This window comes from Galeopterus variegatus, unplaced genomic scaffold (assembly GCF_000696425.1).
Source record: "Galeopterus variegatus unplaced genomic scaffold, G_variegatus-3.0.2 Scaffold106, whole genome shotgun sequence".
Classification (NCBI taxonomy): Eukaryota; Metazoa; Chordata; class Mammalia; order Dermoptera; family Cynocephalidae; genus Galeopterus; species Galeopterus variegatus.
Genome location: NW_007726217.1, coordinates 955,013 through 972,474, shown reverse-complemented (window position 1 = coordinate 972,474; position 17,462 = coordinate 955,013). Strand labels below are relative to the sequence as shown.

Here is a 17,462-nt window from a genome sequence, read left to right as displayed (position 1 = left end):
ATTGAGTGATATCTAGGATGGGAAAGGTCTAGAAATTCTGTCCTAAAAGTGATCCATCTGAAGTAATGGGGTCTCTTTAGCAACAAGAAAAATTCTGAGTGTTGAACCTAAAACTTCCTCATCCATCTCCACCTACCAATTTCTCCAACTCCACAGCAACCTTCATGCCTTCCCACTCTTTCTCAGTGGAAAGGATGCCCTTTCTCTGTGCTCTGGATCCCATCCCCTCATACACACATAGGGATTTTGCTCCATTTACTTTCAGTTTCTTTGGGTTCTATTTTCAGCCTCTGCTTACTATGCACATTCTCTCTGACCATCTCATCAACTGCCATGTCTGAAGAGTCAGACATCTGTATCTTTGGCCCAGAATCACACATCTAACTGGGTACCACTAACCCAGATGCACAAAAGCCACATTCTTATCCTCTACATCTAGAGGACACGGGGAGAAGGTGAGGCCGGATGAATGGATCCTTTCCAAGTATAAGATTCTAGGTTAACCAGATCCTGTACCCCAAAATGGCCAAAACAATGGATTGTTTCCCAAAAGAATTGGACAGGGTAAGGACATAAGAGTAAGAGAGAAGCACACAAAGAGCTACCAATGAGGTGACTATGACACAAAGGCAAAGAGATGGGAGCCTTTCCCATATTGCTAAAGGCCAGCCCTCCAATGCCAGGCCAACACCAGCAGCAGCCTGGCCTAAAGGGAGATAAAATCCAAGAACCCAAGAAAGAGGACAAGAAGAATCCATTTAAGAAAAGCTACAATTGTAGTGGTGGTGGTTGTGCATATGTGAAGAGAGAGGGGAGAAAAGCAAGGGCATGGTCCAGAGTTCCCAGATCCATCAGGAGCTCCTACAACTAGTTCTTATGAAGATTCTAAGGCCCACCAGGGCAGACATCTCCATTATCCTCACCACAACCCCAAATGGTCAGCTCCACTGCCTCTTCCTCATCCCCAGGGTGCAATGGTCCCACTCCAGATCCAGAGAGAATGAGAAGCCACCACTTTGGAAGATGGCAGGAACTACCAAATAGTACACTTTAAGTTGGTGAGTTTTGTGGCATTTTAAACATATCTCAATAAAATTGTTTGAAAGAAAGAAAGGGAAAAAAAACTGCAGAGGAAGAGTCAGTTACTTCTTCACTTACTCATTCACTCACTAGAGCCATTACTTCCTTAATGCATTTCTTTAAACCATTTGGCCATATCTCATTTCTGCCATCTACTCCCAGCTCCTCAGCCACAGTGCTGCAGAGGCCCTTACAACTTGTGTTCACCTAATTCAGACCACTTGGACCTGACTAAACAAATTCTCTGCATAGGAGAGGACAACTTAGAGGACCTGCTAAACAAGCTGCTCTTTTTTGTTTCCAATTAGGAACACAAGTTTTAAAGCTCAGATCTGATTTTGATCCCAACTCTGACACTTTCTTGATGATGTGCAAACTTTGGACAAGTTATTTAACCTCCCTGAGGCTCAGTCTCCTGAAAATGGAAGTATCACCACCTACTTACTGTGAAGATGAAATTAAATGACATAAATTAGGTACTTAAGTAAAATGTTGGCATAGTAATAGTAATCACTACTTATTACCAATGATAATAATTATAACAATAAAACAATCCAGGCCTCCCTTAGTGGACGCATGCCCTAAAATCATCATCTCTGACATAGATATGGTTGGTCCCTTATCAAAGTCTCCTGACCACAGATGGATAGAAAAGGAAGAGGTAGAAATTTGAGCAGGAAAGTACAAGGCAGGCATAGTCAAGACAGAAAGAGCAGATTACCAATCAATCTTGGTTCTTGGGGGATGAAAAGAGGCAAGTAGCTCTAGGGTCCTTCCCACCCTTCCATCCCTACACCGAACCCTCCTTACTTGAGCACCTCTTCTCGACACTGTTTTTGGGGTGCGAAGCAGGCGATGGCCCAGACTTTGATCTCAATCCCATTGTAGAACTGTTTCCCCCGCATGTCCCAGACTCCCTGATTGGGTGTGGCAATAGCCCGGTTCTGGGGAAAGGCAGAGGGGGGGGCCCAGGTGAGCCTCAGTAGAGCCAAGTGGGTAGGGGAGCACCCCTATATGGGAGCACCCAATCACCCCCATATGCCCCAGAGATGTTGTCTGGCCCTGACCCTGCTCACCCGGCCGCCGTACTGCAAGATAGGCGCCGGCAGCACTCGCCCCGTCACCTCCGTCATGTCATCCTTCACTTTGATCCCAAATTCTTGGATGTAGGGATCTAGGTTGTAGCTGGCATTCTTCATCTGCAGGGCAAAAGAAGGGGATCTAAGGAGAACTGCAGCTTGGCAATACTGCTCATCCTCTGGGTCCTGAGGTGACAGCACTGAAGAGAAGTTGGGGTTGGCATGGAATGGCCCTTAAAAGGGAGGAAAAGTGGAAGATGAGGGAAGTGGCAATAAATAACACAGGAAAATAATGTAGGTGGGGAAAAGAGACAGGAAGCAAAGTAAATACAGGGTCAAGAAGCAAGAGTAGTCCTATGGAGTCCCAGGTAACAAATCTGGACTTGGGTTTTCCTGAGGGAGGGTCCTGCTGGGGCAATTAAAGCTCTATGCTACCAAAGGCCCCAATGACTGAGCAAACAAGCATGCATTTCTCTGTAGCCCTACTGACCAGGCGACTGATCTCCTCCTGCCTGTCTGGGGCAGACCTAGCTGTAGCCTTTATCATGGTCGAGGTCTGGTTGTCAGTCAGCTTCTTAATGCAGCGCTGCCCAGCCACAATGTTACACACCTAAGGAAACAAGAAGGACAGGTAGCTCTGGCTTGAGTACAATCCACCCTGTACCCAGAGCCCCACAGTTAAGTGACCTTGGCTGTCAACCATGGGGAAAGGAACTGCAAAATCCCTTGGGCATACATATATTCTCCTCTTGAGTTTTACTTGATAGGTAAGTTAGAAAATATTCATGTGTAATACAAAAGTCAATACAGCTACTATGTAATAAAAAGCTTGGAATCCAGGGCCAGATGTGGGCTCAGGTCTCGCAAGTTAAATGAGAACAGTAACAATTTCATAGGGTTGTCTGGTGATTAAATGAAATAAAGCACTTAAACGACTGAGCACAGTTCTGGGACACAATAAACACTCAACAGGTTGGGCCGGCCCTGTGGCACAATCGGGAGAGTGTGGCGCTTGGGAGCGCCGCGGGTTCGGATCCTATATGAGGATGGCCGGTGCGCTCACTGGCTGAGCACGGTGCGGGCGACACCAAGCCAAGGGTTGCGATCCCCTTACCGGTCACAAAAAAGACAAAAAAAAAAAAAAAAACAAAACACTCAACAGGTTATAGAAATTTATTATTTACCAAAAGAACAAGTATAGAGCTCTTCTCAATACTGAAAAAATTAACATACACAAATTAGATTCCTAAGGCAGCTCTCCTATGGTGGCAGGCAGTCAGATGCTCCATTCTGCAACTCACCAGGAGGACTAGGGATGGCTCTAAATTCTTTCTCACTGGCCTACAGATAACCACTGAATCCCTGGACTATAGAAATCACTGTCTCTGTTAGCTGACAGTGTCCTATTAGTGTGAGGAACATTATGCCACTTGGTTCATCTGTTCTGGGCCCAACAGAACTTGAGATCAGAAAAGGCTATCTAGTGACATATGACTTCTACTCCCCAATATATTATATTCAGAATGCCATGAACAGGAAGGCTTAACAGAGAGAGCCAGTAGGTTTTAGAAAATTTGTTTGAAGTCCAGCTTTGCCATTTCTAGGTGATGTCATCTTGGACAGGTCTCTTAACCACTCTGAGACTCTGCTTCTTTTGTCTCAGACATAGGAAAAAATACTAGCTATCTCGTAAGGCTATAGTGAAGATTCAGATGAGATGAAATATATAACTTGCTCCCATAGGGCCAACATTCTGTAAGTACTGATTCTCATCCTAAATTCCCAGAGTTCATGCTAAACAACAGAAAGGAAGACCAAGCCAAGGTCATCTGCCTTTAAGCTCCATATTCCAAAGAGGACACAAAATAGTCAATTCACTTAACAATAATCCAGAATTGCTGAAATATGTGAGGTTGCTCTTTTAAAGGTACCTTACCTATAGATGGTGACAGCTACAGAATTAACAATGGCAAAAGACTAAAGCAGGGGTGTGGTGAAATTGGAACACTTGTGCATTACTGGTGGGAATGTAAATAAAATGATACAGTCACTGTGGAAAATGGTATGGCAATTCCTCAAAGAATTAAACATATGAGCCAGCAATTCTACTTCTGGGTATGTACTAAAAAGAAGTGAAAGCAAGGATTTGAACAGATATTTGTACATCTTTGTTCATGGCACCCATCATTCACAATAGCCAAAAGGTGGAAGCAACTCAAGAGTCCCCCAACAGATGAATGGATAAACAAAATGTCATATATACATACAACAGAGTATCATTCAACCTTAAAAAGGAAAGAAATTCTAACACGCTACAACACGGAGGAACCCTGAAGACTTTATGCTAAGTGAAATAAGCCAGTCAAAAAAAGGACAAATATTATATGATTCCACTTATATGAGGTACTAAAGTGGTCAAATTCATAGAGACAGAAAGCAGTGGTGGTTGCCAGGCTAAGGGAAGAGGGAAGAGGGAAACGGGGAGCTGTTATTTAAAGGGTATGGAGTTTCAGTTTGGAATAATGAAAAAGTTCTGGAAATGAATGGTGAACGTACTTAATGCTACAGAACTGTACACTTAAAAATGGTTAAATGGTAAATTTTATGTTATGCATATTATACCACAATTTGAAAAATAAAAGACTAAAGCAGGAATGAACTGTGATTTGAACATGAACAAATGATTTTGCTGATACTCTCATTAGCCAGGATAACTAACGAAGACACAGACCTGGACTGGAAGCACTGGCTATTTCTCGTTTCTAGCTGTGAGACTCAAATAATCCATATTGTTCTTCTACTTAAAGTCTTCCAATGGCTATCTGTTATTACTAGAATAAAATACCACCAGGCCAGAAATTGCAACCCTCATTCATTGCTGATGGTATTGTAAAATGACACAGCCACTTTGGGAAACATTCTGGCAGCTCCTCCAGAGGTTAAATATAGATGTTATATGTGATTTCACTCTTAGGTATAAACCCAAGAGAAATAAAAATATATGTTCACACAAAAATGTATGTGTACATGAATATTTTCTGGCAGCTCCTCCAGAGGTTAAATATAGATGTTATATGTGATTTCACTCTTACGTATAAACCCAAGAGAAATAAAAATATATGTTCACACAAAAATGTATGTGTACATGAATATTCACAGCAGCATTATTCATAATAGTCATGAAGTGAAAATAACATAAATGTTCAACTGATGAACAGATAAACAAAATGTGATGTATCTGTAAAATAGAACAGCATGGGTGAACCTTGAAAACATGCTAAGTGAAAGAAGCAGTCATAGATTCCATTTATATGCTATGTCCAAAATAGGAAAGTCCACAGAGTCATTAAGTAGATTAGTGGTTACTAGGGGCTCTTGGGCACAGAAAAAATTGTGTGATTGCTAATGAGTAATGGACTTTCTTTTGCAGGTAATGAAAATGTTTTGAAATTATTTAGTGATGATGGTTGCACAATTCTGTGAATATACTAAAAACCATTGAATTGTACATTTTAAGAGTGGGAATTCTATATGTGAATTATATCTCGATAAAGCTATTTGAAATTTTAAAAATCCCAACTGGCCACAATAGCCTATATGATTTGACCCCACACCTCTCTCCAGCATCATCTCCTACTAGTTCCCCCTCATACAATATATTCCAGCCATTATAACCTTCTGTCTATCCTTCAATAAGATCCAAACTCCTTCCTGCTTTGTAGCCTTTGTACTTGCTATTCCTCCTGCCTGAAAAGCTCTTCCCTCTGGTTGTTACAAGGTTCCTTCTATGTCACAGTTAGGGACTTGGCTCAAATGTCTCCTAAAAGAGACCTTCCCTGACAACACTAACTAAAGTAGCTCTCTACCCTCTTCCATCCTTATTTCTATCCTCTCAATTTGTTTTATTATTCTTATAGTACTTACCACCATCTGAAACTATCTTATGTGCTTATCAATTTATTGTCTATTTCTCCCTTCTAGATTTAAGCTCCATGAGAGCAGGAACATTGTCTGTCTTGTTAATCTCTATATTCCCAGCACCTAAAAGAGTATATGACACATTGTAGGAGCTCAATAAACATTTTCTAAGTATACAAACAACAATAAAAATCAAGATCTAAGTCATTACATAAATTATTCACCTTGGAAACTCTAATCTCTATATTCCCAGCACCTAAAAGAGTATATGACACATTGTAGGAGCTCAATAAACATTTTCTAAATATACAAACAACAATAAAAATCAAGATCTAAGTCATTACATAAATTATTCACCTTGGAAACTATTGTTTAAACAAAAATAATGTTAATTTGCTAACAAATCTCAGCTTGTACTATCTACTTAGCTGAGATCATCCCTAAAGACCTCTGTTAACACCTTACAGAACATGCTACCTTCATACCACTTTCTGTTCATCAGCAACTATTAACCAAGTCAGAGTTCTTAGTTTGAAGGATCTCCTCTCCTTTCAGCCTAATTCTCTCAGTTTAGTTCTGAAATCCTAGAAGCCAAGGTTGGAGCTTTGGTCTGAGCTACTGACTCCTGCTGCTGCAACAAAGTAACAGGGTAGTCTAAGCTAGTGCTTCTCCAACTTTAATGTACACATGAATCCCCTTTGGATCTTGTTAAAAGATAGATTCTGACTCAGGAGGTAGGGGTAGGACCTGAGATTCTACATTTTAAACAAGCTCCCAGATGATGCCTATCTTGTTGATGAAATGACCACACTTTTTGAGCAGCATTGGACTAGACGACGAAGTACTAAGCAGTAGTTTCTTGTTAGATATTTTGACCAGTGTATACCAAATCAAATACAACCCAATGCCTCCACATTTGTATTCAATAACTTACATAGTGTTACTATTCTTTCTTTAACTGCAGGATTTCAAAGGTCTACTGAAGTATAAAAGTATGACAAATCTTAGGGCTAAAACTTTTTCAAAAGGAATGTATTAATCATTGGGGAAATAGGATTTACAGTATCAGTAACATTCATGCCCATTTTCTGTAGAATAAGGTACACTAGTATCTCCAGGTTACTCAGGATCCTCAGCTCCAGACAGCAGGGAAAGAGAAATTAAGAGAACATGAATGTGGGTATCTGAAATCTCTGTCCTGAACAAACTAATTACTTATTAAACAGTAAATACAGCTTGTGCTTCTGTCTGGCAGCCCTAAAAGAATGAGAGAGTAGAATAGGGATAAGAAAAGAACTTGGCAGGTAAGAATGAGGCCTATAGTCCACAGAACTACCTCATACCTTCCCCAAATGTCAATTTTCCAAACTTCAAAATGAGGATGAGAGACTACGAACAGAAGAACTGACTTTTGATGATGATCAGTGTACAGGTACAATGTCTATTCCCCAGCCCAGTCATTACTTGGCGGTCTCACCTCTAGGGGCAGATAGGTATGCTTTTGTTCCTGGCCAACTTGCAGGCAGGGCAGGTGGGGATACTTGAGCTGAAGGTTATATTTCTGCTTGAAATACTGTGCCACTGTGCACTCCACAGTCTGTCCACTCTCCAGCTGCAAGGGAAATCTGTTTGGAGGAAGAGAAAGAGGTGTCATAACCCAACATTCAATCCCACCTCTCTAGACCCTTTGCTTCATGCTATCCAACCTCTTTTAGAATTGCCAATCATGGAAAAGTGGACAATCCAGGGCTCTAAGGGAGAAACCAAAGATTTGAGAGGCAAGTTCCACAAAGGTCAGGACCATATCTGACTTATCTGTATTTCTAACATTGGGCATAAAACCTGATACAGAGTAAGCACTCATAGTCCAGTGCAGTCTGAGATCAAGAAGGGGGATGGAATCAGTGACAGCTTCCCCAAGGTTAAGCCCATGAGCCTTGTCTTCTTTTTTCAGGAGGAAGAGTAAATTGAGAGAGTCTAGCATTTACAGAACCATAACAGGATTCAGGGGAACACACCTGCTCTATAGTAAAGGCCAAAGGAGGAAAGAAGGTAAAAATAGCAGTGTGAATATCAATAGATCCGGGAAGGTTGGGGGAGGGATGCTAAATTCCCACAGCTTATCTTTGAAAACAGGGCCATTCCAAGGCTCATTCTCAGGGCCAGTGGGGGGAGTGGGGAATAGACAGTGTGTTTGAAATCTCAGCCCTCTTCCACCAGTGGAGTAGGGCTCAGCAGCCCTGAAACTTACGTCTGATGGTTAGCAGGGCGGCGAGTAACATTACACACACGGTATTTCCTCTTCATTTGTCCACAGTGGGTCACTTCCACCTTCAAGCCTGGGTTGGAATAGGTTGCTTATCAGAGCTAGAAGAGGTTGCTCATGTGCCCACGCTTGGCCTCTCCCCTGAACATATATATCCCAAGGGGATGCCCTCTTAGAGCTAAAGAGAAAGTAGCCCTGTTTCTCTTTCCCGCCTGGCTGGGTCCTCACCCTTGATCTCCTTAGTGAAGCGAACACGCTGAGAGTCTGTGAGGGGCTTGGGCTGCTCATCTATGTTCCTGATGTCCAGCACCTCACACATGAATTCAATCACTGGCTGCGCCTTGTAGAAGGCAGTGGCTGAGACTGTGGAGACAGGATAGGAACAGCTCAGCTCAGGTTGTCTTCCAAAATAAATAGAGGCACTGTCTTTTATACCCTCTTCCTTATAGGGTATTGGGATAGGGGGCAGGGGGTGCCAGGGCTGTAGGAATTAGACTAGGAGTGTGATTGCAGAGCTGGGAGGGATGAGGCTGGGAGTGTGGTCACTGGACTTGGGGTGCCCCTGGCTCCATAGCTCTCCCCACTCACCATCAATGTTGAGCATCATCTTCCACATGGCAGGGCGCACAGACTGGTGAAAGCCGAACCAGACCTCGCGCCCACCCCCCAGCGGGTGGTAGTAGCCCTCAGGCGGTGAGAAGAAGGAGCGGCCCACAGGGGTGTACCTGGCAGGGACAGGCAGAGAACTGGTCCCTCGGGCACAGGCCCCCACCCTGTGAGGCATCCTGGGCACGGAGGAGCCCTGGCCTGGAAGGCAGGACACCAGGGCTTTAATGCCAGCTCTGATCCTTTACTAGTTGTATGACTGACCTTGTGCAAGTTTCTACCTTTTCTCTGCCCTACAGGGACAGATGGGGTAAGGCCCAAAGATAACTGAGAAGAACAGGGCCAGGGCTTTAAAACATCTAAATGTATATGCATACTTGCCTGGTACATGGTAGGGCTTCAAATAATTTTTTTTTTTAATGACATACTGTGGGACCTTAATATGTACTCATTCCCCTCCTCCCCCCATAGCAGTTCTGCTGACACTAGTAGCCCAGATGCTAACTACACCCAATACCTCATGGATGCCAGATGCCTCATGGCCACATCCAGGGCTTGCACAGACTCCAGGGGAACAGGGATCTGGCCACTGACCAGGGCCTCATGCAGCATGCGCCAGCTCACAATGGCTAGCCATTTGATGGAGACCTTAAAGATTCGATCCTTCCCTTCCCCAGGGATTGTCACCTCAAAGTCGACCTTCAGGAGGGTGAGAGAAAGGGGGGAGGATGGCCATTGCTTTCCCAAAGACCAAAATGCCCTAACCTGCCCCAACTACCCCCAATTCCACGGATTTGCCAAGAATCTGCTCCGTAAGTTGATAGGGGATCACAATGAAGACCCCAGAGTAAATCAACCCCCTCAGTTTCTAGCCACCTTGGCTCAGTGCTTCTGTCCCTCTCAATCACCTCTTAAGCTTGCAGGAAGTCCTTTAGGTCTATATGAAGTATATTTTCAGTCTTTAGGACAGGGACAGGCACACAGTAGGCTAAAGAAACATCAGAACCTACCCAACCCTTGCCCTAAAATACACTTTCTCAGCACGAAAGACAAAAAGGATCTCTGGACTGCCAGACTCCAAATAAATAGGCTTACGTAGCTTTTTTCTACCCCAGACCCCTGACACAGGCCTAGCCTGACTCCCAACCTTACCCGTTCGTTGCCAATGGGCAGCGCTGTGACAGTGTAAATGTTCTTCTTTCCATCATAAACAGGCTTGCGATCACCAAAGATCTGAGGCTTGAAATGCTGGACCATGTATTCCACCACTTCCCTGTGGGGAATAGGAGTGGCCTGTGGAAGCTGAGACTACCACTTCAAGCTTCTGGAAGTAATTCAAAGTCTAGGCAATGTCTCATCTACTATACTTACTCCTAACATCTACTCTATGATAGTGCTTCTCACACTTCTACATTCCCATCAATCACCTGGAGATTCTATTAAAATGCAGCTTCTGACTTAGCACATCTAGAGTGAAGCCTAAAACTCTACATCTCTAACATCCTCTCTAATAATGCCACTGGTCCTCACTCAGATCACCAAGGCTCTAAGAGACCTGAAAGAGTGGGTGTGAGTACCTTCTGAGAAGAGGAGGAAGTTGAGGGGAGAGGGGGTTGATCCCAGTGTCTATCCAGAATCATGAATAGAATCCAGGCTGCTCCAATCTCCAATCCCCAATTGGACAAGCAAAAAAGGTAGAAAGGGAAGAGATCTGAACTGTTTAAGAAGAACTCATCTCTTCCATTTCTCTGAAGCACTCAGTCACACCACTCTGTTTCCTCTTCATGATCATCTCTTCCTTGATGTCACTTCCTGTCTTCTGCCACTTAGATCACCAAGTATCCATCATTCCTTCAAAATCCCAGCCCACCCAACCATCTGACCTCTCCACTTGGTAAACCAAAGATCTCGAACACTACTGGATAAAAACACTCAAAGTGGTACATTAGGAGCAACTATAAACACACGGTTTCAGTCCCATTTAGGCTTCAGTGCTGCCCAGCAATCTTTTTCATGTTCCTGATTACTTCCATCCCTCACAGGCTGCGTTGAACCTTTTCCACTATCCTCTAACTCCAGAATTCATTCCTGCCTATCAGAACACAGTTCTAATATCTCTGAAAAAAGTAGAAGATTAAGTAAGCAAGGCCACTCTCGAGTTCCCAGGTACGCACACAAATGTATTTATATATGCATGCATCTTTCTTTTCCTTTCCTCACACTTGAAATGCCTCTTCCATATATTTTTAAGCATATGAAAATATATTCAACTTCACTCCTTAGATAAATACAATTTAAAATTAGGTCAAAATATAATTATCTACTTATTAGAATGCCAAAGATAAAAAAATCTGGTATTTTGGATTGGTGCAAGTATGGGGAACAGGCACTCTGAATACCTTGCTGATAGGAGTATAAATTGGTACAACTTACCTTTATAAAATTTTGCAATATCTCAGAACTTTAAAGGGTATAGTGCCAGCAATTCCACTCCTAAGAATTCACCCCACAGATACACTCATATTTGAGTGCAAAAATGTATCTATGTATAAAAAAATTCAACACAGTTTCATTTTTGTAGCGAAAGTTTGGACTCAGTCTAAACGTTCCTCAGTAGCTTTAAAAAGTTACAATATAGCCATTCAACGGAATACCTATGGAGCTATGCGAAAGAATGAGGCAGATCTGTATGCACTAATATGCATTATTTCTCAAGACATACTGTTTGGTGGAAAAATGCAAGGTGCAGAACAAGGTATTTAGTACCCCATATTTTGTGCATTTTAAAAAATGTTATATACACATATATGCTTGCATATGCATAGAAAAATATCTGGAAGCACACTCAAGAATAGTAATGATTAGTGCCTCTGGGGAAAGGAACTGGAGGACTGGAGACCAAGGTAATAAGGAGACATTTTTCACTGCTATTCTTTTTGTAATACCACAGTTTTTAAAATATTGTATGTATAATTTTCAAATAATAATAAAATAAATTAACTTTAGAAAGAAATATTGCTTTTTCTGTCTAAGCCTAATCCCTCCCACTGTGCATCCTGCAATGTCCTCCTGCCTCAGCAAGGACATCTCACTCTCATTCCTCCGCTCTCCGTCCTGTACCTTTTTTTTTTTTTTCCTTTTTGTCTTTTTTACTGACCAGTAACGGGATCGCAACCCTCGGCGTTGCGCCCGCACCGCGCTCAGCCAGTGAGCGGAACCGGTCTCCACGTGGGATCCGAACCCTCAGCGGGAGCGCCGCCGCACTCCCAAGCGGTGCACTCTTCAGTGCGCCACCGGGCCGGCCCTCCGTCCTGTACCTTTAACTCCTCCTTCTCCACTAGCTCCTTCTCCCCAATCTATAAATAAACCCATGTCTCATTCTCAGAAATTCTTTGTTCATTTCAACAAATATTGAAATGTGCTAGGCACTGTACTTGGCCCCTATAGTCCTCCTAGCCAACATGTTCCCTTTCTTCCTGCTTCACTGCCAACCTAACTGGAAAAAGCCATTTCCTCCACTATTCCTACCACATTAGCTTCCACTTATTCCTTAACTCACTGTAGTTAGATTAGCTAGCTTAAATACTCTACTGAAATTGCTCTGGAAAAAGTCACCAGTTATTGCCTAATAGCTAAATCCTTACCTGGCATCTCCTCCTCAAAAACTTTCTTGGATTTGGTGATACCACTTTCTACTGGTTTTACTTTTACCTTTCTGGCCCCTCTCTTTCAAGGTTCTGAGACTCGGGAAAGTGAAGACTCCTGAACTTGGTGGCTTAGATGTGCATCACTTACCGGTTGACTCTGCGGGGACACTTATCTGGCTTGATGTCCACCTCGTAGTGGTAGACGTCGATCTTAGGGATGTCCACCTCAAAGTAATTGGCCAGGAGCTTGATTGGTTTTCCAACCGTGCCAATGCCAGGCCGGCGAGGTGCCTGGAACACCTGCTGCAGGGGGGGCAGGTAGGCACCTGCAGCTACAAGACAAAGAGGCTGGTGAGGGTAGAGTCTGGCAATCTCCTAACTACTCTAATCAGAGAAGGCACAAGGCTTCCCAGAACAGGAACAGCAGAATATAGGGGAAGCCTCTTTCCTGCTACCTAATCCAGCTCAGGGCTTCCACTGGCTCAGACATCCTAAGCTCAACATCCTAGGCTCATTCTTTTTTTTTTTTTTTTTTGCTTTTTAAACCTCTCTCCAGTTAGGAAAATTATCCTTGCTGTCTATCCTAAATTCATCAAGTGAATACATAAGTTCCTATTACATGTTTATCAGAGGGGCTAAATCTGGCTCCCAGTAACAAAACTCTCTTTCTTCTACTAGATTATGACACCTGCCTCCATCAGGTATCTAGCAGACCAAGAATACCCTATTCTCTCCAGCCAGATGCTCATTTCACTCATCACCACCCTGAATACATAATGGCATCATCTTGATGCTCTTCTGCAATGCAGGTAGAAGGAAGATCCAAAGAAGGCCAGGCTGGGGAGGGCTGGTGCAGTGACTGAGACAGGATTAAGGTAACTTAATGACTGGGGTTGCAGAGACAGAAAAGGAGAAAAAGCCAAAAGGCTAGAGTTTGGAGACCAAAGAAAAGAGAGGCGCTGAAGTAGGGAGCTGGAGAAGAGGCCAGAATTGGAGGCCACAGCAGAAAAAGGCTTGAATCGGCCAGGGGAAGGAGGGAAGGCTGGAGTGAGGAAACAGGTCAAGACAGATTAGAGTTAGGAGCCAGGGCAGAAGGAAGCAAGGCTGCAATTGGAGAGACAATGAAGAAAAAGCTTGAATGAAGGGGGTTTGGGAAGGAAAAGTAGCAATTAGAATGCTAGAGAAGGAAGAGACACTGGCTCTGGGAAGGAGAACATAAGATTCTCCTCATGCACCACAGATTCTTCCACACAGAAGATCCAGACAGTAGCAGACAGGATCAATTTCAAGAGAGGGGCCTGTGGGAAAAGGATAGGGCAGGGCCAGCTCCAGCTATTTTCTCCTCTCTGCCACAGCCTCACTGCTGCCCCCAGTCTTATTTTCTAGCTTAGGGGGAAAGACAAAAAATAAAATAAAATATAAAGGAAACTCCTAAGAGGAGCCTTTGTCCTCAGCTACTATTGTCCTTTCCAGAAGAGGACCAGCCCAGGTGGAAGGAAAAAGGGATAAACTAGCCCAGAACCTCCCTTAACCAGAGCTCTGCTTTCAAAGGCAGACAGGCTAGGGGGATGGGGCATATCCTCAGCTGGTGGGTCAGGAAGAGGTCAGAACTATTCATGGGAGGGGCATGCTTCCCAGAGTTAAGCTACTCTGTGTCCCTCTAATCACCTGTCAAGCCCAGCCCCACTCTGCAGATAGAGAAATGGAGGCCCAGCCTGGAGACAGACAGACTTCAGAACTCAGCTACATGGGAAACTGAAAGCCTAACTACTAGCACCTGGCTGTACAACCCAGAAAGAGCTGGACATAAGTTGCACACAAGCACATAGACAGACACACATTTCCGTCACACACATCCAAACACACACTTAGACCCTGACAGTTTACCTTTATTACACATGCACTCACTGCTCTAGACTGAGTTCTCCAAAGGCAGGAACTGTATCTGCTTTGGTCACTGTTAAATCTCCAGTGCCTGGCACACATACAGGAAGAAGTGTTCAATATACAAATATGAAATGAATGAACAAACATATCCATAGACACACCACAAGAACATACAAGCACACACAACACACAAACACGTGAGCACCTGCAACTGCACAGAAACAATTATAAACCTGTGCAGGACAAACAAGCACCCTTTTGGGTATAGTTGATAAGAGATACCCTTCCCCTCTCCAAGTTCTTAGATTCCATTCACCTCCTTAGCCTCCCAGGCTGAATAATCATTTGGGGCCTTGGGAGAAAGACATCCTCTTGAGCTGGGGCCTAGGTAGAAATAATGAGGGATAGGACAGACACTCTAGCCTCAAAGCCTTCTTTTCCCCAGAAACAGGATTACACACCAGACTTAGCCTTACAGCACTCTCCTCTCCAAGCAGGCTTTGGGAAAACAGAGGAGCCCACATCCCTACTTCATCCTCAAACTAGGGAAGGCAGAAGGAAGAAGGAACCTCTTTCCCATTCCATCCCCCAAAAGTCTCACAGCTGTACAAAGCCTCCCCCCTTACCCCACCCTACCCCCAGCTTTTAGACTGAGAAAGGGAGACACTTCCTTCAGACCCAGACAGGGACAGACGGCCACTTTGTGATGCAGATGAGGGCCCCAGCACAGAGGACAAAGCTTGGGCCTAGGGGGAAAGGGGCGGGGCTCTTCCATGCAGACAAAAGCAAGGAGGGAGGGGCCCTGAAAAGGACACTCCCCCTCCCCCATCCCCAACTAGCCCAGAGAAGGAAAACTAACAGAGCTGAAAGCCCTGGCTCAAGATTCCTTCGTGCAGTTTTGAGGCACATATACCTCCCAAGAATCCAGACTGCCTATTCAAAAGACACAAACTCAAGGCTAGGTTAGCTAGTGGGTAAGCAAACAGTGAGAGGCCAATCTCTTCAAAAAGAATTTGTTCACACATGAGTACACAAATTATTAAATATCCACATATGTGCTTAACCATACAAGCTCACGCTTGAACATGATTTGATGCAATTAATGAACGTATTCTGTGTCAGGGCCTACATGCTAGGCACTTACTGGTTCCACAGACAAATCAGACACTGCCTCTACCCTCAAGGAGTTCCCAGTCCAGATTATGTGCTTGGAACAAACCTAAGCACAGAAGGCACACCTGGGCATAAGCCCAGTGAGGCCAGCAACAATGCCTTAGTTTTGTGTAGTGTGTCCTCAGGCCACCTCTGCAACTTCTTCCAAGAGAATAATAGTCTGGACCTAGAAAAGAGGCAGTTATGGGGTCCATCCCCCTACAGCTTCCAGACAATTTCAATTATACCCTTTGATGAGGCAAAGCATGTCCCACTAGGCTTTTCCCAAGGGTACAGCTGACTCCAAACATAAGGCTCTAGCCTCTTCCCTAGAAGCTTATTTCTTGTTACACACAAAAAAGTCAATTTTTTCATCACTCCAGAGCCTATTAAGAATTCACCAGGATAAAATCATTAGAAGTCTGGAATGGGTGCCAGTTCCCAACAATCCATCTAGACCTTAGTGACCTACTTCCCTAATGTAGTCCACAGGTTGTTGGAAATAGTCTTCAGCCTAGAAAACCAGGAGACTTCTTGTGATAGAGAGAAGGGCCTAACAGGGGGAGGAAGTAGTTTGCACTGAAGTCAACTGCTCCCTGCATTTCACCTTAGAACTTACATGTCTCTACAAGGTTGTTTTTCTTTGGGAGAAAATACCAAGCACTTGGTGGGTCAGGGGTGGGGGTGGGGGGTGCTGATCTAAAGACAGGGATTCTTCTACCAGGAAAGTAATGAAGTTCATTTCCAAATGGAAATCCTATTCCCATTCCCAGACCAAATAAAAAGAGGTGATGAGAGATGACCTAAAGGACTCCAGGGTTCAGACTGCTCCTCCCACCACAGGGTAAGAGACCTAGGAAGTGAGGTACCATCACCCCACAGCCCATCCTGAGGATTCCAGTCTTCTCAGGGAAGCCCTGCCTTAATTTCTCCTCTCTTTTTATCTCCTTTTCTCCTGAGAATAAGGGAAAGTTAAGGCTATCACCTGGGACTCACCATGGTGAATGCTATAAACTTCCCCTTCCCCAAACACTTGTTTGTAGGGGATAAACTAGCTCACCAACCTTGGCTCTAATGACAAGGCCCTGACAGTTTCTGGGGGGTAGAGAGGGGAAAAAGGAAGGATAACCTCCCCAAACACTTGTTTGTAGGGGATAAACTAGCTCACCAACCTTAGCTCTAATGACAAGGCCCTGACAGTTTCTGGGGGGTAGAGAGGGGAAAAAGGAAGGATAACCAGTAGGGAGACAGGAGACATGAAAATATTAAGGTATAGAAAAAGATCAGACTGTAACCTCAAGAGACAGTTCAGTGGAAAGGGCATCATTGTGTTTGGATTAAAGCTCCCATCTCTATTCAATATTGGACCAGAAACCTGCAAACCAGGCAGGCAACTCCTTCCAGATAGACTGGTCCTGTCCTTGGTCCCTCAATAACCAACATTTTTTCTATGGCCTATCTTCAGGGAGGACCCGCCCCCAGAACATTACTTCGGTCTTTCCTCACGTGGCAGAAAAAGGCACTTCGGCAGTTTCCCTCAACCTATTCTTGGCAAATTGTGACTGAGGGTCTTCAGGACCAAGTATAAGGGCCCTCAATTTGGGACAGGAGGCCATTTCCACACGCGCTATACCAGCATAACCTTAGACAGAAGGTACCCCATCAGCGCAATCCTTTTTCCAAGCCAAACAGGGCGGGGGAGGGGTAGGGGTATTCAGGCAGCCACGCCCCCACCACTTCGGGCAGCCCCTTCCAACTGCCACCTCCGCGCATGCTCCAGCGCCACCGCTCCGGCTCCCCAGACTCACGGGGGGGGGGGGGATCCCG

The 17,462-nt window shown here is 44.3% G+C and overlaps 1 protein-coding gene across 1 annotated transcript in view; it reads right to left on the bottom strand.

The window, feature by feature from the left end:
* Positions 1–13,040, bottom strand: part of AGO1 (argonaute RISC catalytic component 1) — a 30,071-nt gene extending 17,031 nt beyond the window's left edge. Inside the window, exons 1-10 of the mRNA XM_008585466.1 lie at positions 12,745–13,040; positions 10,102–10,222; positions 9,467–9,648; positions 8,932–9,068; positions 8,572–8,706; positions 8,329–8,416; positions 7,555–7,702; positions 2,650–2,769; positions 2,157–2,279; positions 1,891–2,024 (exon numbers count right to left, since the gene is read on the bottom strand). Coding sequence (XP_008583688.1) covers positions 1,891–2,024; positions 2,157–2,279; positions 2,650–2,769; positions 7,555–7,702; positions 8,329–8,416; positions 8,572–8,706; positions 8,932–9,068; positions 9,467–9,648; positions 10,102–10,206 — 1,172 coding nt within the window. The 5' untranslated portion in view covers positions 10,207–10,222; positions 12,745–13,040. The remainder of the gene's footprint in view (positions 1–1,890; positions 2,025–2,156; positions 2,280–2,649; positions 2,770–7,554; positions 7,703–8,328; positions 8,417–8,571; positions 8,707–8,931; positions 9,069–9,466; positions 9,649–10,101; positions 10,223–12,744) is intronic.
* Positions 13,041–17,462: the final 4,422 nt, after the last annotated feature.